At 44.3% G+C, this 18,914-nt stretch overlaps 1 protein-coding gene across 3 annotated transcripts in view; it reads left to right on the plus strand.

Annotated features, from left to right (window-relative positions):
- LOC126545444 (uncharacterized) overlaps positions 1-18,914 on the plus strand; it is a 244,514-nt gene that overhangs the window by 114,978 nt on the left and 110,622 nt on the right. For all 3 annotated transcript variants that reach the window (XM_050193324.2, XM_055061243.1, XM_055061244.2), the window contains exons 10-11: positions 3,432-3,585; positions 3,666-3,767. In XM_050193324.2, the coding sequence (XP_050049281.1) occupies positions 3,432-3,585; positions 3,666-3,767 (256 nt within the window). The remainder of the gene's footprint in view (positions 1-3,431; positions 3,586-3,665; positions 3,768-18,914) is intronic.

Genomic DNA, 18,914 nt, shown 5'->3' on the forward strand with positions numbered 1-18,914 from the left:
TTGGTGGAGGTTGGCGCTCCACGTCCTCATCATGGAGCTCTGCAGTGGCCGTACCGTCCAGCTTTCCACCATGGCTCCCGTTGACGACACCTCGTCTGCATCTACAGCTGCGACTCCAACAACCATGTACGTCACGGTTACCGATCCCCGTGATCCTGTCATATTCTCCACCCAAGATAATGTTGACGTTGAGGACTGGCTGGGCATGTATGAGCGTGTTACCCAGAACAACCGCTGGGACCCTACCATAATGTTAGCCAATGTAATATTGTACTTGGTTGGCACACTGTGTGTCTGGTTCCGGAGACACAAGGACGAGCTGTCTAGCTGGGATACCTTCAAGGAGAAGCTCCGCAACCCTTATGGAAACCCTACCAGTCGCCAGCTGGCTGCAAGAAAAGCGCTTGCCATCAGAGTTCAGTCTTCCACTGAATCGTACGCCTCATACATAAAGACGTGAACTCGGCGCCAACTCAGCTCGCTCGCTTTCTGTCACCTCAGTGCGGTTGGTCCCCGTCGCCTCAGCCATGCCACTATTCATTGCCGACCAATTATGAACCTTTCCAGACGGATAACTAGACCATGCAGCTCCTGGGGGTAGTGCTGCATTATTTTAATCTTCCTGAAATCCTCCATTGACGCTCTCAACGAACCAGAGCTTACTTGATGTTCACGTCGATGGTGTCCCTTTGATGGCGTTAATTAATAGTTGAGCCCAGGGGGGTTATTCTGTAAGTGTCCACCTAGTGGACGTGTCCGTTTCATCTGCTGCTGAAGTGCCGATTGGCTGGAGGGCCTTGTGACGTGTGCCCCAGCCCCGCCAATCAGAACTTCAGCAGCAGAGGAAATGGACATGTCCACTAGGTGGATGCTTACAGAATATCCCCCCTGGTGTCCATAATGAGTGCTAACCTCCGTCGTCGACTAAACAAGGTTCTCACGCCTGCTACTGCACAAGCTGTATGCGTCGCTGATGGCAGCACTGCTGCCGTCAATGGAATGTGTACTGCCCGTATAAGCATCGCCGGCCGCCACATTCCAGTTCTTTTTACAGTGCTGACCAATTGTCCCCATGACCTTATCCTAGGACTAGACTTTCTTACTGTGCATTCCGCTCTGATCAACTTTTCTGCCACTACCCTTTGCCTCAAACTTCCTCTTCTCCCGCATGTTTGTGCTGAACTCCCGAACAACTTTAGTACGACCGCCTTCGTCCGTCTGTTGCCTGAAGCCTTGACTTTCGTCGATTTGCTGTCATCTTTCCCTGTGCCCGATGGTGATTACGTCGTCACACCTGTTCCTGATATCTTATTGATACGCAATGTCTCTCTGCCCCATTCCATCGTAACCATTGCCAATAACCTAACATGCAGTCATGGGATGTGTTCTGAGTCCTGGCATAGACAGCTCTGTCTTTGTTGGACAGCTGCCATCTTAAGATGCGTTCCAACCGTAACATAGACAAAAAACAAGACATCAAATTCTGCATTAATGCAGGGCAATTCGCTGTCTAGCAAGCAGACAACACTGATAAATGGGCACTTTTATGATTGATTGAAGTCAAGCAAGCACTTTTATTGAGGCTTACGATTATACCGAAAGCTTGTTGACATAGCTGAAATGTCAGACCTTAAGAGTGGGTGCAGTTTAGGTGAGAGGCTTCCTCAATGGCAAATGCAGGTTCCGGGAAGCTATGTGTATGAGTTGTCAGGTGCGAAGGTTCATTATCAATTATTAATTTTGACAAATAAAGTGGCACCATAGCCTAAAACATCATGTGAGAAAAAGGAGTGACTTTATTTTTACGGGTTCTTGAAGAAAATTACAATAACTTTTCGGTTTACCTTGGCATCAAAAATTGGGTGATAGGGCGAACATTGTGAGAGCAAATCCTCAGAACTTAAGTTGTCTTTCTAAATGTCAAGTTAGATAGGTTTGCTTGCTTGAATGGATGAAAGACACCTGTATCTTTACTGCTACGCAGAATAGAACCTTATTTGCCCCTGCTGTGTGTTACCCTTGTTACCTGCATGCACTTCTGGGCTTAACACTTTTTTCATTGGCCGAATAGATGTATGAAGTATGGTTGGAGGGCTGTACATGGAATGTGCAGCTGGTGAGGTGTTTGGGATAACATTGTTAGGTAAACAGATCAGTGCGTGTTTAAATGGTCAGTGCAACATTGATTGAGCACATGTTCAACTTTCGTTAAGTAATAATTTGCTGGTGTGCCATGTTGTTTGCTACTTGAGCCCTTTTTTAAAGAGGTAATAAAGATCGAGCCTCAGAAGTGCTAATAGAAAATATTAATATTACCAATCAAAACAAAAAGGCATAATTTGAACCCACACTATGTCTGTGTCACTATTCAAATTCAGATTTGATGAAGTTATCTTAATACTGTTTCACTAAATTTCATGTATGACAGGCTATCAGTTGTGCACATTTTGGCCAGCAAATAAGCTAGTATGGGTTATGCAGCTTTGGGTGTGTCCAGCTGATGTTATGTGCTGATCTTGTCAAGAGATCAGCACCAACAAACCTTACTGAGTAATTCTAGGATCTGTACTGTGGGAAAGGCGACAAACTTTAATCTTTCTTTTATTTTTCATCTGAATGCCTGCATATGGGGTTTTTAGGTGTGAATGACTAATGGTAGGTAAATTTGGGGGAGCGGTGACGGGGACGGGGGTGAATAACAACCTAGGGCAGCAGTTCTTAAGCCACACATGTTTTAGCTCTTTTTATGCGAAGCATACTAGCCGCACAACCACGCTCTTCCTTGCTGCGCCGCGCACGGCCGCGTAGCTACCATATGATGTCATAACAGCTGCAAAAGCGGAGGCTCAACTCGTGCGCTCGCTTGCGGCCGCGCAGCTATATAGCCGGGTCTCAGCTCGTGTGCTCGCTTGCGGTCGCACAGATGGTACTGCGGCCTAACTCCCGCTCCTCCCGCTAGGGCACTGACGTCACAACAGCTGCAAGCCGGGCTCAACTCTTGCGCTCGCCTGCGGTCGCACATTTGGAGGGCGCGTACCTCCGTATTCAGAAATAAATACTGAAACTCATGCTTGACTTTTTATGAATGACGCCTGGTGTGAACGCGCCCAAGACGCTCATTGCGTTTCCTTTGATGCGTTCATGCTTGGTTGCGAAATGCAACCAAGCGGAGAGTAACGCATGAGTTGTTTCTTCGTCTAGCCGAACCAAATATAGCCAAGCAACAGCAGTTCACCAGGCTAAACAGTGGTTCAATAACTAAAATAAAGGCTAGTGTGCTTCGCATCCTGGGCTTAACCTTAGCTAAGCCACAGCCATTTTTTTAATTTGGTTAGTGCACATGCACTGATGAACTACTCTGTCCATATTCACTTTTAACATGCTAAATTATTTTTTCGCACACACTAAAGATGTATTTTTTTTTCTTCCAGAACAAATGCTCGATGCTGTGATACCTTACTTGCGCATTCTCAAACGACATGTTTGCCTGGCACCTGGACACTTTGGTATCCATTTGCTATTTCACGTGCTTTATCGGCTGTATGTGGATCTGAGAAATACGACTGTTGCAGCATCGTTGACTGAGTACGTGCAATTTTATCTTTCCAAGACCTAAAAAGAAAGAATAGGTTAGGAAATATATATGGTATACTTTCTGCCAACAGAGAAATTACACGTCTAGTCATCAACATGACTACGCTGGGACCATTGTATTGCCGCAGTCTGCTGAATTTTCTGAAGTGCATTGAGACTGGCTTCCCTGAAAGGTAAGATACATTTGATTGGTAGCCTTGCAGACATTTATTTCAGTAGTTTTTTAAACACTTGCAAAGTAAGCGGGTAGTGAAATAAACACCTATGTGTTTGAAAGGAATGTATTCAACTTGTCTACTAAAAAAATATGTTTCCTACAGAATTGGAGCTCCAGCTATAAAAAGCTATGGGTGGCTAGAAGAGGCTTAGGCTTGGGGAAAGTGAGCAGAAAATTTGGAGGAGATTCATTACATAGTTGAAATGCATTGTAACTAAGCAGACAGAAGAGACAATGTGGTCCACCTGCTTTCAACTTCTTTTTTTAATCTGTTGTCCTTTGCTGCACTTTTTGGGTACTCATTGTCTAGGCTATTAGTCTGCTGTTTTATGCATACTTCTCATCAGGTATATCTTCAAGGCGTTGTTTCTCTGAAAAAGCACATTGCAAGGATTTTTGGTAGTTGAGCTTGCTAGTACATTATTGTGTCTAAGGCACTTAACCCTGATGCTCTCAACTCCCCTGAAAAGGAGATTGGGACATAAGGATATAACTGTCTGTATATTGTCACGTGGTTGTGACGGTTGAGGACACAGCAAGAAAACTATGAATGGCGAAACTAACTTTATTGGGCGAACCTGTGCCCAGAAAAACAGGCTACACTCAATGCTCAATGAAAACGGTGAACAAAGTCGGCGATCATCGAAAATGTGATCAGCGAGTCAAGCGCGTCGGCTTTTATAGATCAGTCATCGAATTTTCCAGAGTAATCGCTGGGACCCGCGAGCCTTCCACAAAGTTCTACGCCATTCGCGTCGCGCATGCATGCAATCAGATTACACAAGGTTCGGCGACAACAGACAGCAGATAGAAGCATCGATAACATTCTAGAAACCTCCAATACATGTAGATGCATCCTGCGCTGAGCGATAACATTTATTAGACAGTAAAAGCGCTCACCCGTAAAAGATAAACGAGTTCACATGTCAATATGTACAAATATTTTCTTAAGCATTCTTGAGTATATGAAAAATTTGTGTACGGTAAAAAAAAAAAGAACTGTGCAAAGACAGGAGTGAGTCAGCAAACATTATGTGAGTGCTGGCCACGGTGTAAGATACATGCTCTTTAGGGGGGGCGCCCTTTTCGGCGTGCTTGGGGGATGTGATCTACCAGATAAAGTAGCAACAGCATGTGTCTATCAGCCCTGTGGTGGCAGCGGATACTCATTAGCAGTACGACGCAACTTCAAGACAGAAAAGGTTTTTATTGGTTTCATCTCCCATTGGTATAGCAAATGGCCTTTCACAGGAATCCGAAATGATTCAGCGACACGTAAAAGTAGGCCACCACGGTGAGGGGAGAGCGTGGGGGAGAGGGCACCACTTCGATGGAGCAGATATGGCGATGCGACGCCACATACAGATGCTGTTCTCAAGTTGCTTTGTGTTGTTCATGCACTCCGTGTCAATTGTTGGATCTTGAGGACAATCCCAATTGCTGTCTCCCAGATATTGGACCTTGCCGTTGAGTGCAGGAGTTGGCCGAGGTTGAGGAGGACTTTGAGATGAAAACTGGACGTTTATTTACATTATTTACAGTGAGAATACAAAGAAATTAACAGTAATAAAGTCATTGATGGCCGGCAGCAACTCAGATGCTGCGGCCCATGGCAAGAAGCCCGAAAGAGATGAATGAAGCAATGCTCTCTTTTTTTCTTTGCTCCCAGTCTCTGGCCCGGGAGCAATGTGACCTCGAGACCCCTTCGGTGTCTCGAGGTCACATCCTGTTCGACCATTCGTCGAGCCCGCTCAGGTGACGTCATTTTCTGCCAATGGTAGGCACCCGTGCAAGTCACATTTGGCTCAGAGGGTCGCTCCATGGGCTCTGCTTGTCCGAGGGATTACTTGTCTCCAGTATTGCCTTCCTGGTCTGCAACTGCCGTCACAAAGGTGGATGGGGGGGTTGCACCCAGGGCTTCATGGTGCATTACAGCCATCGTTGCCTCGCGGCTTGCAAGCGCCATCACAATAGGCAGATGGGGGTTCCGAGGGCTTCACGGTGACTTACAGCAGTCGTTGCCTCCGGGTTTCCAAGCGCTCAGTGGGGGGGAGGCGGTTTGTTCTCGAGCGACCTTTCAGAGCCGCAAAGCATCTTTGCTCGGGACCCAGGTTACCTGGAACTGTGCCAAGCTCCCGTTTCATTTTCAGGAAGAGTCAAGCAGTGGGACAATAGCTCCACATAAAGGCACACGACGTGGGGGACGGCAACTTGTTTGCACGTGCTGCGCCTCGGGAACGTGGTAGATCTGCTTCTGCTCTCCTTAATTAGGTGTGACGGCGATTCGAAGTGCTCCGGTGAACTCGAAGGAGGCTTAGGAAAAGGTCCCGTATCTAACACCGTGCAAGCTCTCGCCTGCGTTTTAACTGAAGTTGCGTCATCCCGGTGATAGGCACCTGCTGTCGTCACCGGGCCGATGGATGCGCGCCGTTGCTACTTTATCTGGTCGATCGTTTCTCGCGAGTGTCTTCACTTAAAGGGTATATATCTTACACCGTGGTGCTGGCTGACATCTAAGAAGTGTTCTTTATTGGAAAGGAATTGTTTTACATAACCTGTAATGCACATATTCCATACAGTATCAATTCCAAATGCATACCGAAAGAGAAATGTGCATCTGGGTTCCATTGTCATTGCACTGCTTTTAGGAGTTTGATGCAAAGGTAAGCCACTGATTATCCAGCTTACTTGGCCAGGGTCTCAAACTCGGCTCGAGTACTGCGCTGCATATGTTGCATCTGCAGACCGTACAATCGCATCTCTGAGCAGAGGGAATCGGCTCGTAAAAGCAGAAGGGGGCAAACCCAAATTTCAGTGAAATTCAAGACAAAGAGACCCAGCATGCTCCTTGTTCTATCTTTGGAACGTGTTCTTGCCAAACATGAGCTTCTGGTTCCTGTGGAAATTTTATGCAGCCCTTCTGCCTCACTGTCTCTGTGTGCCACATTTAGCCACAGCTGCTGTACCGGTGGCAGCAGTGGTGTTCGACAGCTTAGTGTTTACATTACCAAGTTAACTCTTATAAGGTTAAAAAGCTACCTGTTTGGTATGACTATGGCAATTGGTTTGAATTATTAGTAAAATCAAGTGAATAATGTTTAAATGATTAGGCTTTCACTACATCTTGATTTTTGACCTAGTTCCTTGACACTCCAACACATTTTTCTCATTTGAATTAAGCTTCTGCATATCACTAGCATAGAATTCGGTCTAGGAGACCCTGGACCATTAGGGAATGTCTTGTGTGATTATCTGTGTAGTATCCTCCTCAGAAACTGTGCAGAAATAGAAACAGAAACACACAAATGTGCTCATTTGTCTGTGTGCCCAAACTGTGCCAAACTTCTTCACAGAGTTGAAAATCACATGGCATATGGAGGCAGGAGTGCAGGGTCGCTGTGGCAGCCCACTCAGTTCTCAATAACTGATCAACTTTGATATTGGGAATTGCATTACTGTGCCACAGTGACGTGCCATTTTTGAACACTCCTGAATATTTCTTTTGAATTGATACTCTCTGAGAAATTAGTTTGAAGTAGTTTTCAGCACTTAAAATTTATCCTGCTTCTCAAAAAAAAAAAAAAAGACTCATACGCAACTTCATTATACTGATAATATTCAAATTTCATGAACACCTTCATGGCCACCAATATTTACAGGAGTCATCTCTGTTTGATACTTGGCTGTTTGATACTTATGAATTTGCTGTGGGCTGTTCTCTGTTTCTGTGGTCTGTTTCCCCAGATGATAGAAAATGTTAGTGGGTGTTGAGTATTCTTTCAGCAGAAATTTCATCATTGCTCACTCACTGCTGCTTTCCTGTAGCTGACTAGCCTGATGCCACCTTTAATAACACCACTAGTAAAAGCTTCCACACTAGTCTATGTGATTGTATTATACCTGTGTGTGCATGTGGGTGTTTGTTTGCGGGACGTAGGAGGGGGGGGGGGGGGGGGGCTCACTTTGGAAGGCATAGTTTAATATTAAAGGGACACATCACAGGAACACTACATCACTGTACACTGAAAGATTATTTTTGTAAAAACTTGTTTTGCATTCAACTGGTGGAAAACTGATTGCTAGTGGAGAAAACTAAGATCGAACTTCCCTTTTTAACCTTTGTACCAAAACCTCACACAATGTAGCAAGAATTTTTCAGGAGGCAAAACAGCGCTCGCTTTAGGGTCCCAATAAAGTCACAGTGCAGGGCACAGCACCAATGTGCCCTCTGTCATTCAAGTCCGCTTGCAGAGAATGAGAGGATGTGCGTGGCACATTCACCACAAAGGCTCAACGGTTCAAGGCCATTCGAGACCATGCACCGCTAGCTGCTTATACGTGTGAATGGATCGCAGGCAGCATGCATCCTTGTATCTTGACTCACTGAAGTCTCCATCTTAGCATGCTTCACATACTCATGTCGAAATCAATTAGCGTTTTTTGTGAACGGAAGACAAGTAGTCAAGACAGTCTGGAAATATTATGGCACAGCGTCTGGCAACAATACAGGACATTTCAGCATGTCTAGAACTTCGCCTCCTAGTTCTATGTCGCTCTCCGAGAAGTGCTTTTCACGAGATGTCAGCTCTCAATCTTTTCTTGGGATTGCACGAGCTCACACTAAAAAACATAGCGAGTCACTAACTACCTTGACGGTAATTACTTTTTCCCTGCATGATGTGTAGCCACTGCTGCAGTTCAGCACGACACATTTCCACCACATTCTCAAATGACACGAATGGAAAGCGCTCGGCTTTGTAGCAACGTGAAAAGCACGGGCATATGTCTGAGAAATCGCCGCCACCACCACAGTGTGGAAGCCCGCAACAAGAGAGACAGAAAGCCTCCAAATTGCAAAGAAAACCATGTGACAGTTTGCTTGTTGGAGCGCATCGCGCCCTAACTAATCTGAGCTTTGCCTCCCAAGGTCACTTACGCACACATGCATGCACACCGAATGGAAGCAAGTGAATTCGTGGGGCCAGCAGACATTGTCTGCTCAAGGATACTGTTGGTACCTCATTTCAGGGACAGCACACCATGTTTTTTGAGCAGTACTACGCAATTGCTACTACTAAAATGTCGCTTCTATTTCTTGACATTATTGATTGAAATCCGGGAAAATTTACAAAATATGGGGCGATATCATAATTTTTGTGTGTGGCACCCATCGAAGAGCATGTAAACGATGGGAACATGCCTGCCACATCACCTGTCATGCCACGACAAAAGCATTTCCTCCTTGACAAACCTTGACACTATTGCACTGCCGGCACACAGTCACAACCAGACAGATTCCCTTCCTAAAATAATTCTTTCTCAGTCGTTCACTCGTATGTAGTGTGACAGCAACGATCATACTATTTTTTTGTATGCAGGCCATTTACATGCTTGGAGGGGTCAAATGCTAGTTTGCTATTAATTGGGAAAGAAATTCGAGCTGTAATTTTTTCCTATGCAATTCAAGTTACAGAATGTCGTTAGATGTCATTAGTTCAGTTGGAGAGGCGAAGTGCGAAAATTTGTTGTGCACAAACCAGACAGCCTGCAGCGGGTCCCAAGCAACACAGGCATACTCAAGCTTCGATTGAGTAAAGCAATAATAAGCTAAGAGCTTTTTAAGTTTGTATTTTAGGAAATGCAGTTTACAAAACACGGAGGCATATATGCTGTTAACATGGAGGTTCCAGAATAGGTTTCTAGATAGGGGACACCAAAATACTTGTATTTGGTAACTTCTTTAAGTGGGGAAGAGGCCTAACATGCATGTAATAAGTGACCGATGTTTATTTACGAAAAAGGGGACGAAAAACACTTTTTTCTACCTGTAGAGTCACTCCCATTGTTCGAACAAAGGCAAAGTGTTATTCAGGCTGTCATTCAGGTAATTTTTGTTGCTAGTAAAAGTCATTTTTTTAACGCGCAATCGTCCAGAAATAGTTGTATTTGAACATTTAGCTTGACAACATCAATAACTTTATTAACAGCAACAATAAAGGGCCCAATAAACTGTCTTGCAGTACTGCTGATATGACTAGAAGCCATGCCAAGGGTTGCTCACCCACATCCATAAACTGTTGACGATCGGTTAAGTATTCTGTGATCCAAGAAACAATTCTGGAATGTCATAGTTTCTAAGCTTAAGTATAGTTTATCATCAGGTACCTTATTGAAGCCTTTACCAAAATGTTTAAAAATTATATCAATTTGGTTGTTATCAATAGAAAATGCAACTCATTATGTCATAGCCACATCAGTTACTGCATTGAAACTTGGGGAGTAACTTACAAAACACAGTTATTGCCACTAGAAATACCTCAAAGATGCGCTGTGCAAATATTATATTTTCACTATTTCAAGGTGCAGCTGATGTCCTACAAGTTTATTGAGCTTAGCATTATGTCATTAGTATCCCTACATGACTATAAAATTTCCTTGTTAGTTCAGAACATTACTATCTGTAGCTTCCCAATCTCAATTGGCATTATTCCACTTAATCGCCAACACCAGGCACACATTAAAGGGACCCTGAAACGATTTTGACGATTTTCTAGAAACGTACTGAGTCGTTAGAGTAGGTCCTTCTGACCATTAATTGACACAACTAAGTGCTCCGCGTAAAGCGTGTAATTTATTATAAGGTTTTAAAAATGCACATCACTGCCGATCGCAGCACGCTGCTCGGTGGAATTTTAAGCCGCCCCTACCCATGTGACGGAAATCACCCATATGACGTCAGTGGGGCGAGCTATCCGATTGGCTGACCAGGGCGCGTGATCGATAATTTTTACAACTTTATGGTAAACAAATGATCTTCGTAATAATTGGAATGTTAGTTAATTTGTTTTTATAAAAAGAAAGTAACATAAAGGGAAGGCACAAGAAAAATTTTTCAGTACACTTAAGCACTTCCGGTACACAGCAAGCGTCGTCTGCTTGTGTTACAACGTACTCCATTTTGACGAGAGCTCCGTGGTCAGCATCAGAGTCGGTCTCAGTCTTTTCGCAAGCACTATGATTCGACTTTGTTGCCTTGTGGACTGCAAACCTAGCGACTGGCAATATGTCAAGCTGCGACATCGTGTCCCTCTACAAGGCAGCATACGAGCGAACTGGCTGCTGCGCATCGGACTGCCGCTATCCGATCGGTGCCAGGATTTGCGCGTTTGTGGCCGTCACTTTACACCGGAAGATTACTAACGCAATAGAGTTTGGCGAGTCCGGTATTAGGGCAAACGCAAGCGCAAGGGGACAGGGTCTGGCCGCCTGACTGTGCCGGGATGAGCCATGAGATGAGCAGAAGGGCAAATGTGAATGGTCTGCACGGTGCAGCCACCTGGTGGCACAGAGCTCAACCATACACAGTAGCAGCAACAAAATGTATTCTTCTTTGCTGCTGGTGTGTATTTTTCGCAGGAGTGTAATCATCAACACGCTGTTTTTATAAATGTTTAAAATGTTTTACACTTGGTTAGAGCAATATTAGCGCTTTGTTTGACTGGTTAAGCGCTGCGCCAACAAGTGTCTGGACCGTGCTGACCGATCAGGCTGCTCAAGTACGTCTACGCTAAAGTTCCTTCATCCGCTTCAGTTTATGCCTCCAGTCATTTGCCGAAATTACCAGCTTGCCTGTGGTTACCGGAATACCGGACACATTCGGCGCTACGACAGAATGCTCGCAACGCACGCTGCTTCGATATCTCTTGGTCGACGGCCAAGCGGCTAGCGGAGAGGTCTCGCGCGGGAGGGGGCGTGCTCCAAAACAACCGGAAGTGGACGATGTGACGTCGCATCGTGACGCAGTACCAGGGAAGGCGGAGCTTAGCGCCGCTCGCTCGGCGAGCGAGTTGAGGAGGAAAAGCATGGGTAGGGAGGAGGGTAACTTCTAATCGCTTGTAGCTCCATTAATACGTAACGCTTCACTTAAATTGTGGTGCAAATGTTCTAGTTAAGCTGTACCCTACGCGCCTACAAAATTTGTCCGAACCGTTTCAGGGGCCCTTTAAATGAAAATTTTAATCTCCACATATGTCACAACGTATATGTTGAGAGGGTCATTGAATTTGTCAGCACAAAAACTTGGAGTAAGATACCCATTGAAATAAAGGTTGTTACTAATTTTAAACTGTCATCTACATTGCACTTTATTCTTAACTCAGACAGACCCGCACTAAAGCCCTTCAATGATTAAAAGTAGCGCCATCTTCACCGCCCTTCCCCACTTTGCGCTCATTTCTCCTCGCACGCTCTCGCTCCTTGATGCAGCGTAGCAGACGATGCCACGCATTAATGCGAGCGGGATGACAACTTTTCAGTTTGCCGCTTTTGTTTTAGCTCCTGTTTATTTACTGACATGCTGAAATTAATCGAAGAGCCTTATTTCAACCCTGGGAAAAAGAAAAAGCGGTATGAAAGAAATTTTATGCGGGGAAACATGTAAAAGAATGTATGCTTTGGAGTCATGACAGGGATAGCATGGGTGCACGTATTCGCATCCCTGTACGGGTTTGCACTGAGTACGGTTTGTGAATCGTTGCAAGTAGCTGTGAAGCACAGCTGCCTCAAAGTGTTCATCAGAAACGGAAGCTACAAATATTTTTGAGTGCCGCCGACTGTAACTGCTCAGTTATGCAGCTACATCATCAAGGCAAATGGAAGGGGTGACTGAAGCCACATCAGCCATTCAGGCATGATGGCTTCGCTAGAGCCTTAGAATAGACATTAAAATTTATTACTTTGGTATTCACTATGCGCTCTGGCTGATAACCATAGAGCATGCTGGGTACATCGTCCGGCTCAAATTGTTTATCTGAATCAAGATGGCAGGTTGGGCCAGTTGGTTAAGATTCATTGTAGGGTTCGCTGATACACACCTTGGCCCTAACCTTTATAGTGTAAGCATCAGCAATTTCTCTTGTCAATTGGCTCTGGTCAATTATTCTCTGGTCAATTATTCTCTGGTCAATTTCTCTGGTCTATTTGTAAACACGCAAGCCAATCGACAAGAGAAATTGCTGAGGCTTACAATGTAAAGATTAGATATGAGACGTGTATCAGTGAACCGTTTATTGCTCTTCATGACAAGGAACTGCGTTGCCTTTGTCACATTTGATTATGCGTCAGTTCGTTACAGTTGCGTTGATGCATCTCTGTCTCACGCATGTCAGGGTTTTTGAACTGGCACCTTTATATATGTTAGACATACCTTCAATAAAATATCAGTTGAGAGTCAGCGCCATGTTGTCTTTTTTTTTACTTTCCTTTTATCTGGGTCTTGTGTTGCACTGTTACGAACCTTACAATGCTTATCTGAAAAAATTATTCTAAATATTAAACAAAGGACAAAAAAAAACATCCTACATGAATTAAACGTCATATGCCCAGAAAACGATTTGTTGCAGACAAACAATAATGAAAACAATTCAGTAAGGATATCGTTAATTTTGATCGAATGAGCAGCAGTATTAATGCTTGCAAGTCTGATTTGGTTCTTCAGTATTCTAACAGTTTAATTGATGCTGTAATTTTTCCACGGCTAAAAACACGTGCTTAAAAATGCAAATTTTAGTCTTTGAGTATCACTCAGTTTTTCTTATATCGAAAAGCATGCAGAAACTCCACTGGAGTTATGTATGCATAAGCATACCCCAAATTTCAGTTGGCCCAACCCAAATTTAAGTTGGCCCACCCCAAACTTTAAGCTGGCCTACCCCTACTGTTGCTTCCCCAAGCATTTTTTATGGAGCCCTATGTTTCCTATGGGTATTCTCTCGAATCATTTTCATTCTTTTTGTTTCAATTGTTCATTATCGCTTATAAAGCTACCAATAATCTACATTTACACTATTATAATGATTAAATGTCCTAACTTCGTAAATTGCGCATTTTTGTGTAGATACGAGGCATTAAACATTTTGTGTGACGGACAAATTTTCGTCGTATTCGCCAAATAATGCGTACGCATTAAAAAATGTGCGCACTACTGCTCAAGGAAGAAAAACTGCGTCGACATTGTGGCACAGCGGAGGAGCGCACAATATCCGCGGTAACATTGTTGCAGTGTGAAAGCTTTGGAATAAATACCTTGATACACTGCGTTATTTAGAAACCTCCTACTTGCCTCACAAAGGGACGCGGACGGCGGCCCATTGACGTTTACACGACCAATCCGCTGCATCCATATATTCGCTCCACATCATGCTTGCTGGACGGCAGTGTAAAAAGCTTTTTCCTAAGCGATTACGGCAACCGTAGGCGCAGCAACTCATGACGAACAGTAGAAGAAGCACTAAGGAAGCGCGCTGTTCTTAACGACTCACTCACAACGAAAGCTACCGTGACCATACACTATGTGCACTATGGCGTGGAGTCATTAATTGCATCAAAAATGGCACCGGAGAGACTTCTGAAAGCACGCACTTTCTTCTACAATGAAAAAACAACAAAATGGAAAAGTGCACGCCAGGGGTAGCACACTGTCAAGTTCAACAAATGGCCACAGAGGGCGAAAAAATTGACCGCGTGCCACTGCTAATAAAACCAGTATAGTGGAAACATTTAGGGATGCTTGTGTTAGTTCCAGTATCTCTCGCTAGAGGCGCCGTAGTAAGCTCAGCTTTATCTTACAAACTTTCTCCTACAATTATCGAAGGATTTTATTGTGTCGTCCTACGAGGAGTGGATTAGACCGGCAACTGGCTCGATGGATTCTGACAGGGCCATTCTGGACTCGCTCTTGGCTTTCGCCAAGGACGCGCAGCTTCTAGGACGGCTCTGAATACGCCTCCCCCCTCCTCTTCCTATTCCCCATTATAGGCCTTCGCGCCATCCTTTAATAAATACATTTTGTCATCATCATCCTCATTGCATAAAGAAGAGGGCAAAATTATCATTGCTAATTAGATATTATACTCTTTATTATTAAGTTTATTGTTTCTTTGTTACTATAAACGCAAATAGCATTCAGTATCATCGATCTTCCATGTGACCTCTGGCCTGGATTTAAAATTTTTACCGGTATTTTCGAGTGCATGGCGGCACGGATTCATTCGTTCGTACACTTAGGCTTGTTGCTTCTTTGTTGCTAAAGCTAGTTTATTACGCTTTGATGTCTCACATTATTTAACTTGGGGTGAAGTGACATATTTGCAAGCAGATATGTAAGCCTGAAAGCTAGGTTTCGGTCGTGAGCCATACGGAACGCGTCTGCATTGGAACGGGAGCTGGATTCTGCTGCGGCTGACAACGGCAGTAACGGTGAGTCGTTTAACACTGCTGCTTGAATTGTTATATAATATTCGTCTCATTAACTTACAGGCAGAGACAAGTTAACAAACTAGATCCTGCATTACATATGGGCAGTCAGGACCCTCCGTTGCTGTTTCCTTAATAAACCTTTAGTTGCGAAGCCGTCGTGATACACACAATCATGAAGGAAAGAGAGAGCGATATTGGGACGCGCGTCACATATTTAATCTTATTGTAGCCGTGGCCATAGGTGACTGAGTAGCCTTATGAATATATATATAAAAATTTTTTTCGAATCTGCCGGCAACTTCTTTCGTCCACAAAATCTATAATCCTTTGGTAAAATGAAGTGAAAGTGCAGAATTTAATGTATTAAACAGTTGCAAGCGTGCTAATTCACCCATATTTCTAACTTGTTGGTTCCATATGTTCTTGCTGTCCAGTTTGGTTTACCATAGGGCATTCATTTTTGCAGTAGTGAAGTGGTGCATAACGTTCGTGTAGAAAAAGAATGCATCAGTTCTAATAGCTTCATGACTTTTATGCATTTGCTTATGGAACTAGCAGCGTGATCTCTTCTAGTGTGTAAATGAGCGCACAAACGTTCTCATTTGTGATCTTAATAATACTTAAGCTGTTGACATGCATTGTAGTGAGGCAGACATCAATTTTATGGACAGTAGCAATATTTATTTAACATGCTGCTTAAGCACCCTAGAACAAACAGTGTACATTTGCATGTTTTCTGTAGTTGCAAACCATTACAATATATATGTCACACCTTTTTGCATTTCATATTGCAAAATTCTGCTTTTTCAATTTCTGATGCAGTCAAAATTTCTGTTCCAGACATGCAGTAATGAGGACGGAACCAGTGTAAAGCAACTCACTCCATGAACTAAAGAGAAGCTGCTGCCTGCTAAACAAGGCCATTGTGTGAACTTTGGCTGCTACTCCAAGGTAAACAACCCCTGGTTCAGAAATAAATATGCTTGATATATCCTGTATTGGCTTGCTAGTCTTGAGATACATGTCGTTTGTTTGCAGCACATATGAATGTTTGCTCATTTTTATGGTTCAGCATAATTGGTTCGAACATACAAGAAAACACTACATGAGTTTGGCTAATCTGTGCTGTATCTCATGTGTCACTGTACTGCCCCAACAGAGTCTGTGCTTAGCACATCTTGTTCATCACAGGAGCTCCCATCTACACCAACAGGAAGGGGCTGGAGCCGAATTTGCAAGGCTTTTACACCACGAACATAGAAGCGGATACAGAAGAATCTGGATGAGATATCAAGTCTGTGGAGGATTGTGTCAAGACTGAAAAGAGCTTCAGCCACCATTCCACCAGCACGGACATTGGCCAAGTCTTCCAGGTAACTCAAAAAGGACGTTCTAGAAATTCTTCGTGTTCAGATGCACCTGCAACTTCTGACCAAGCATGGACAATGCTGGCCAAAAAAGCTCCGTCAGTTTGCCCTTGATCAGCTTCCTGGCCATGTCAATTCCATTAGTGCCAAGTGTAATCTTTTTTTTCTATACATGCAAGCTTTTTCATTGCCCATTCTCGTTAGAGATCATTCTTCCTCATCCAAACATAAAGGTCAACTGATTCTTCGCTCATACTTAATACTAGTCACTGTCTAGTACCATAACATATCTGTAGCAGTATTTTGTAGCATATGTTGACATGTGCAATTCCTCTCCTGAAATAGCTGATGCAGCATCGGCATTTGTCTTGCATTAACCTACGCACCTGTGCTATGCAGCATTTTACTTTGCTTAATGTTTTCAGCCTTCAGTGCTTGCAGAGCAGAGTGGCTTCTTTCTTGAATGCAAGCTTTCTCATTTTCCATATTCTTAGTATCGTTGAAGATTGCTCTTCTTCCTCAATAGCTTGTGTTTTGCGCAAGCTACACTGAAGTGATTGATTGCAGAATCTGATTTTGCTGCCCCACTTGGTTGGGGTCGCTGTGTTACGTTTCTCGAATGTGGCGGCCTGGTCAGTTGCATTGTGAAGCAGTCTCTCGAAGTAAGCATTTGCTCCTGCAGTCTGCCCAGTGACATAGACTCCCACTTTAGACACACCGTGATTTGTGCTTCCCGTTCACCCTTTCCTGCTGTAGCCATGGGCAAATTGTGCCTGTGGCCTTTCTCGGCCGCGATTAGGCATGAACGGAGACCAGCATACGTGCTTACATGGTCCGACGTGTATGAAGTTGATAGCCACATGGGGGGAAAGGCCCACAAAAGTGGCTGCCAAAGGTGATGCCCATGAAAGCGACTTGTCCATATTGAGACAAAGTGGGACACCAAGTGTGAACCACACATTAGCGGCCCCCGAAAGAAAAGAAATGTGCAGGTTGGAAAGAAGTTTACTCTAAAGTGCCGGGTAGTCCATGTCGCTGTGTTGGCTGCGGCAGCAGATGCCTGCATGGCAAGGTTCTGACTGGTGTTGTAGAAGTCGGGGAGAGCTTTTCTCGTAGCTGGGGGCTTTTGTACTTCGCGATGATATAATGAATTTTTTACAAGTACTTCTCCAGGAGGGCATATGTAACCAGCAAACGGAGGCCTCAGAAAAGCACCTGAGATTATAATAACACTGTGCATAAAGGTACGTTACACGTACCTGCTTTGCTTCCGCTTCACTAACTTCGCAGCTCTCGCCTACCGATTTTTGCATGTGTTCTTGCAGGAGGACGTGTATTTAATTTAAAGGGGAGCATTAAGGATGCTTTTGAAATATCACGGAGAGCAGCACATGAAAAGCCTGGCACGAGCGAAGATACCTCTCCAGGACAGCAGGCCCAAAATCTACTACAGCCCCTACTGCTCCCCCGGGAAAATCAGTGATGTGATATTGAAGGTAGAGCGCCGTAAGCTGTGAGAAAGGTATAATCCGGCATGACTGACTCAGCACTAGCGCCACAAGTACGAGAAAGTTTATTCGACGTACACCCAGCACCTCCGCGACTTCTACAACTACAGTCAGAACCTTGCCGTCTGCATCACCCAATTGCTTCGCAATGCAAGTTGCTCATCTTTAACGGCAATTGTCGCTGCAAACAGGTGGGACACTGTCCAATCTGCTTGTGCTGCTGGTTGTCGCTCGTTACCAGACTGCTATGTGTGACGATGACAGTGAGCCTTTCACGAGCTCGCGTCAATGATTCCAGCATATATCGACATGCAAATTTTATTTCTGCTGTTGTATGAGAATGTACACTGCTTGTCTTCTACCAATAAAGTTGCACGTTCTGTTCACTCACATGTGGCTTGTTTGTATGGGTGTCAGTAGAGGTTCTTTGTTCTCTTGGCAATTATGACGCACCAGCTACGCGGAAGTCAAAGCATTGAGGCATGCCACATAGCCAGCAGGGCGAGCATAGTGCATACCAGCATACGCTACCGGTGAAAAGTGGCCATATTGGATATTGCTCTAAAAAAAAAAAAAAAAAGCACTTCTGCTTCCTGGTTGAGCAGCGCCATCTGGCGTCCACCTACGTAAGTTCCATGTGCTGCCGCTGCTTATTTTCGTACCACTGCGGAAGGTACAGTTTCCCTTCTCTAATGTTAGTTCTTTATTCTATGTGCGCGCTGTCACGTGATGGCGTTAGTCCAGTTGGAAAAGGAAGACGGCCGGCGGAGATTGCTGGTAAGGCAGAAAAGAAGAGAGCCTTGCGCGATGGTGTGAAAATTCAAAGGATGGCACTACTTTTAAACATTGGGAGGCTTTAACCCACACTGCCAGTAAGGCATTATTGAAGGGGGCAACTGTTTATAAAACAAGTCAACATTCTTGCAGTCCATCAGTTTCGCTGACAAATTATTGCAGTCTTATTGGTCTGGG

Source organism: Dermacentor andersoni, chromosome 1 (genome assembly GCF_023375885.2).
Source record: "Dermacentor andersoni chromosome 1, qqDerAnde1_hic_scaffold, whole genome shotgun sequence".
In the NCBI taxonomy this organism is placed as follows: domain Eukaryota; kingdom Metazoa; phylum Arthropoda; class Arachnida; order Ixodida; family Ixodidae; genus Dermacentor; species Dermacentor andersoni.